The sequence below is a fragment of the Triticum dicoccoides genome, chromosome 7A (assembly GCF_002162155.2).
Source record: "Triticum dicoccoides isolate Atlit2015 ecotype Zavitan chromosome 7A, WEW_v2.0, whole genome shotgun sequence".
Taxonomy (NCBI): domain Eukaryota; kingdom Viridiplantae; phylum Streptophyta; class Magnoliopsida; order Poales; family Poaceae; genus Triticum; species Triticum dicoccoides.
Window position 1 is genome coordinate 722,316,652 of NC_041392.1, and position 6,230 is coordinate 722,322,881.

The 6,230-nt window shown below is 43.8% G+C and overlaps 1 protein-coding gene across 2 annotated transcripts in view; it reads right to left on the reverse strand.

The window, feature by feature from the left end:
• Positions 1 to 1,788: 1,788 nt before the first annotated feature.
• LOC119331022 overlaps positions 1,789 to 6,230 on the reverse strand; it is a 6,461-nt gene continuing 2,019 nt past the window's right edge. For both annotated transcript variants that reach the window (XM_037604189.1, XM_037604188.1), the window contains exons 4-6: positions 4,125 to 4,478; positions 2,731 to 4,015; positions 1,789 to 2,645 (exon numbers count right to left, since the gene is read on the reverse strand). In XM_037604189.1, coding sequence (XP_037460086.1) covers positions 2,028 to 2,645; positions 2,731 to 4,015; positions 4,125 to 4,478 — 2,257 coding nt within the window. In that variant the 3' untranslated portion in view covers positions 1,789 to 2,027. The remainder of the gene's footprint in view (positions 2,646 to 2,730; positions 4,016 to 4,124; positions 4,479 to 6,230) is intronic.

Genomic DNA, 6,230 nt, shown 5'->3' on the forward strand with positions numbered 1-6,230 from the left:
ATTAGAAAAATGAGGGATTTGATTCCCGACTAAAACGGGTGAGGACGTCATGGTAATTAATGGAAGGATTATACTTTAATGAAATTAGTGAGAGATTATGCCCCGAAAAGAAAATATGAACGCAGCTAAATTGCATCCTATTTTTTATCTTCATTTTGTAGAAAGATGTTGTATTGCTGCATGTTCTTTGTAGTGAATCTGGTGATGTGGCACATTATGATTGCACAAAACAACAACCCGTTGCAACGCACGGGCATATGTGCTAGTGTCTCAAAAATATGTTTGTGTGATCCAGGACAAAAGCTCACGTTGGCAAGTGTCTTCTTTTTTAGAAAAGGAGGAGGACCCCCGGCCTCTGCATCTGGGCGATGCATGCGGCCACTTTATTAATTATTCTCATAAGACCTTACAAAGTCATAGAACAGTCAGACTAAAGCCAGCGCTAAGCAGCAACTGTCGCTACTCCTATCCAATTGATGAAGGGGCGCTGATATCCTGAGTCTAATACCAAACAGACATCTGCCAAACCTAAACATCTAAGACCTGAGGTCCCAACCAGGACATCTGTCGGGTATGGGGCACCTACCAGTCCGGCATACTCCTCAACCAGGACGTCTGCCGGGTATGAGGCCGCCGCAACCACCTACCACCAATCCATCTTCAGAACTGTACTGTTGCATCTACCGTTTCAGGTCTCTCTGCCATCGACGCCACCACGACGCCAGACAACGTCGTCCTCCTGCGCGAGTCCATCTCGCACATCAAACTCCGAATCTGCACTGCGCCACGCCGTCGAGATCCGTCGCCATGAATTTGTAGGATGAAGCACCGCTCCACCGAAGATGCCGTCCGCTGGTCCCACGAAGCCGAGTGCACCTCCAAGAATGCCGCCTCCAAGGGGGTAAGGACACGTGCTTGCTGCCAACATCTGATCAGCTGATTTAGGGTTTCCCCCAGAGATGTTGAGTGGAGTTGGGAGTTTCACCTCGATGATGCCTTCATGAAGGAAACGATGATAGGGGCATCGTCATCACTGGCTCCGACCATCAATCGAAAACCAGGTTTTCACCCGGATCCGTCCCAAGAAATCCACCCGACAACGTGTGCACCGTCTCGATCGCCTTCAAAGCCCCAGATCCATGTGCGATAATAGAAAAGTGCACGCTAAGAATTTAACCATGTGTGTGTGATGCACTGAATCACTGATCATCACACACGTTATTGACCAACGATACGTGTATGACGAGACGTAGATAAGACCGTTCCAATCGTGCCCGGAAGCTTCTCATACCACACGTGAGCTTCAAAGGAACCGTCCACTCGTAAACTAGATGCAAACCGTGTGTAATGGTACAAGACATCGCAGACTTTTTGTGTGTACCACGCTTTTATGATGGTAAAGACGTCAAACATTTACATAAGCTTGTCCGTGTGTCATAGAATACATTTCACAAAAGTTTACCCTTTCCTCGCCATCTGTGTTTGCCAAATAATTACATGTGTTTTCTTCAGTGGAGCCGTGTGCAATGATATGTCAATCCCACACGTTGGTGCGAGCTAAACTATGTGTGATAGGGCTTGGCATCGCTTACGATTGCTATTGCCTAACTGTCTGCATCCTGACAACCTATCACACATGGTTATCCTGTAACGTGTGTGATGCACCTCCCCTATTGCGCACCGTCGCAAGGCGACGGTTCTTAACTGTATGTGCGATGAGGGTTTTTAACCGCGTGTGATGACCCAGTATGCATTAGTGTGGCCATCTAATGATACAAATTGGCGAAGGAAATCTTGACTAGGATGACAGGCGTGCTGAAATATTTACAAAAACACAGGATAATGCACTACCAGTCGTTTAGTGGCTGTTCAGAAATAATAACACAGGATAGCTAGGATTCACACACACAAAGAACAATAGAAGTTCCATTACAGAGCGCATACAGTCTGCATATATATTTCAGATGGTTCAGTCTACTTTATTTTTCATAATGCGCCAAAGAAAAGTCACCATGCGCCCATGTAGTTCACCGCTCTTTTGGCTCCTTCGTGACTAGAAGTTCCTGTGCTTCTTTCACCAGAGAAGTGAGAGTACTATAAGGCTTCACTGTGCCATGATTGGCTTTGTCTAAAATCATAGAGCCCTCGAGACACGACGTGGTCTTGCAAACTTTGGACATATATTGTATAAAGATCTTCAAGAAATCTCCGTTGAGGCAGCTGTCATTGTGTTTCATCATTGATATAACCATCTTGCTGGCGTTCTTCATTATGCTCAGGCAACTTTCCATGGGTTCGCTATTTGTCGGTGCCATCACCATCTCCTTGAGCTTATTGCCAAAGCTAGAGGCAGAATCTCCAGGAGAAATTTTATCAATCAGTTGAGCCAAATTACGATCTTGGATGATCAATTTGTCAAATATCGCCGCAACAAGAGATAATAAAGCTGCCTGCACTTTCCTTGAATCGTTTTGCGGACGAGGGAATGTTTTGTTGTTACTGTTGTCATCATGCGCAGCACCAACTTGTTGGGCTTCTATGTCAGGGGTGCCTAGGAAAAGATAACTGTTGTTATCTGTTCCGTTTTCTGCCAATGGTGTCTCCTTCCCTTCCAACCCCAAAACAGGTAGTATCTCTCGAAGAACCTGTACCATTAAGAGAATGTTTAATTAATAATTTGATAGGGGGGGGGGGGATAAAAATAGAACACAAAAAACAGTATCTGATAACCTTTGGCACTGCATCCTCCAAGGTTTTTGTAAGTATGTTGAGATACTCATCATTCTCTTTGTAATGAATGTAGAGATGCTTCAGGATTTTAGCTGCAATAATTCGTTTTGTGTTGTTGTCCACAGCATGTAAAAGGAGGATATTACTGAGGTCATGGACAACATAATCATTTGCCTTCAGGATGATAGCAGCATCATTTTCACTTTGACTTAGCTTCACCAGGGCTTCACCTGCCAACTCTCTGATGGAGCAGGCTTTGCTAGCGTCAGTGAAGATGGAAGCGAGCATGACGATATAATTTCCTCTGCTTTGCTTGTTCACACCGCCGCTCAGAGAGTCCTCGTCCGTGTGTAGCTTCGTCAGGATCTCAATGCTTAATATGTGAAGCTGCTGTTCACCACATTGGCAACAATTGAGGATCTCTTCCATGCCGTGGATGGCTTCCTTGTTCCTTGATATTTGCTTACGCAGCTGGGCACCAGTCTCTCCCGGACCAGCCACGAGCCGGCACATGACCTTCAATGAAGCGGCTACAATGGTGGACCACCATGCGTCGTGGTCGAGAAGGTGGAGCAAGTCGGAGCACACTGGCGCCATGATCCTGGAGAGCACGCCCTGGGCGTTGCTTATGGCTCTGCAATTGTCCTCGTCGGCAGCGAGCTTGAGAAGGATAACGAAGCCTTTCTCCATGAGTTTCCTGTAGTCTTCTTGAAATTGCTGCCGAGGGATGTCGAGCAGCGAGCCTATGCGCTGGATCACTCGTGGAAATTGCATCAGAGGTGTCCTGCCGGCAAGGTGGGCCACTATGTTGGCGGCAACCCCCCTCACGGTCTCGCCGTGCGGGCTTGTGGAATCCAGCGCCTGCAGAAGTTTCTTGAGTACATGGCTAGAGGACGCCAAACTGATGAGCTGCGCTGTGAGCTCCTCGGCGTCCGCTGCTGTGACTGTGAGCGCTTTCTGCTTCTCTGGTGTGACTCCTAGCGCATGCTCCTCTGCTGCCAGAGCGTGCTTTAAGAGCTCCTCCTTTGCTTTGACCTCTGCATCGAGCACGTGTTCCAAGAGCCTGTCCAGAATCCTTGCCCCCGAAAGGAAGCATTCAGATGATTTGGACTCGATCATTCCCACAGCGTATGTAGCGAGGTTTCTTTCCTTGAAGAATGCTGGGTCCTTCTCGCACTCAGCCATGGTATCCCTCAAGTATTCATCCACCAAATTGATATCGTTCATCTTGTACGCTTCTGCCACATCCTTCACTAGGTCCTCTCGGGCGAAAGACGAGTAGAACCTGCAGTAACAGAAGGTTGGATTTTTACTCAGTGCAGTTTGCATAGCCTTGATGCGGTTATTGAGTCAATGAACTCCCCTTTATGGAAACAAAGACAAACGAGAAAAACCTGTAACAAAAGAGCAGTCCCTGCAACGTGGCCAGTGAGTACAAGACGATCAGAGCCGGCTGCAAGTTGTCAGCTTCTTGCTTCTTCTCAACTCCGTAATCACGTTCTATTAGACGCCACACCGAAATCCCGGCGCTCAGCAGTGGCCCACACACGTAGAGAGCCGCTAGAGGGCATACCACAATCGGGGCGAGCAGCAGGTGACATAACAACACAACACCTGCTAGCAGTCGGCTTAGCCAGGGGTCATTGATACCGTTTGGGTTCAGTGTGGCAAATATAGCACGGTAGAGTCCAACCACCGATTCCACGATATATTTTAACTTCCCCTTCAGATCGACATCAGCAGAGACCCTGGACATGTAACTTGCAATTTAAGCAGTGCATTATGTCAAGTGACAAGGAAAAAATTGTGTATGTGCTACCAGGCAAAATACTACCGACTTAACTTACAGAATACTCCATGCATCCGATTAAGTATTCTTTTGACCTTTTCTAAACATATCATTTTGTTTCTAAAACATATATGAAAATTTAGTTAATGTTCTTGACTTTCAGAATTCAAGGCAATGTTTAACTTTCAAACATTGCAATTTTTCTGCAATATATAAAACCTATATTACAATCTCACTTCCAAGTATCTATGTCGGTATTGAAAAAAGTTTAAATTTAGCTTATGTAAGTGCTTGACTGTCTGCATGGTTTATTTCAGTGGCCTATATTATGACCACACAAATTAATAATATGTTGGCTATATCCTTAGAGCAAATACAAATTTATAGGATGTGGAAATAATCACATATATGTAGTATACAATATATAGCTGGATACCCACCTCTATCTATTATATACTAAAACGTATATATATACCATCTTTCAAGAACATACTAAGATACTAGAAAATCTTTCTAAAAAAACCCAACCATTAATCCGGCAGACCTTTTAAACTCACTCTACTGATCACCTTTCTTTTTTGCGAAGTCACTCTACTTATCACCTTGACCGCATCGAATGAAACATCAACACATAACTCAATATGTGTAAGGCCCATCACATAAGGTTCAGCAAGGCCCAACACTGCACGAGGTATGTCCGAGTTCGTTATTGCATGGAGAGCTATTGATATGTGTAATTATTGCTTTTGTACAATTCCTATCTTTTATAAATTTTAAAGCAATAGACAAATTTAACACAAACCAATCAAGGTGTTTAGCTTCAAAAATATTTCGCCCATCACTTATTTGTGTGCGCTTAGAAATATTCCCTCTTAGCTATTTTTGCATATATGCCAACTTTCTCGTCGTCACCTAATTTAGCCTTGGCAATCAAGAGAGGACGCACATATATGCACCAAACGTGATGTTTGGAACCAAGCCTTTCTAAGAAAAAACTTCGCATTTCGATACTACGGTTTTCAATCTGATGATAATGAATACTACAGTTTACAAAAATGTCAATTTTGTTAAGTATTGCCAAAACATTGATGTGTTTGGCAAATAAAGTATGTAGCGATACATTTGACCACTAGTAGAGATGGCCTTTGTTGCATTTCTCTGCTGTTAAAAAGAGTCTCAACCTTGATTTTTCCTACTACAAAAATACCACTGTTTTGTGGATACTATGATTTACAATACTAGTACAATTTTAACTGTAGCCAAACACATGAAAGTATTTGAGGCCATAGTTTTCCAAAGTGCTGCAGTATTCTTAAAATACTTTGCAACCAAACACGCCATAAATATTTTTGCAATTCAGGTGTTTCGGTAACTTTTAAAACATAATAAAATTTAACATGAACCCCACATGATGTCTACTTTCAAAAAGACTCCACTCATCAAGTATTTGTGCTCCTTTGAAAACATTCTCTTCTTGGTTGGCTATTTTTGCATGTAAAGCCCACTTTCTCATCCCCACCCCCTCCCCGCACCTCCATCTCATCCTATCGTTGACTATCAGGGGCGGACACACATGTGCACCCAGAAGGTTTTGCAATTCTTGTGCTACAGTAATAATTTAAGTATAAGTATAATTAGCATGAACCCCTCAAGGTGTTTACCTTCAAAAAAAAAATCTATCTATAACATATTTGCTCCCGTTTGAAAAGAT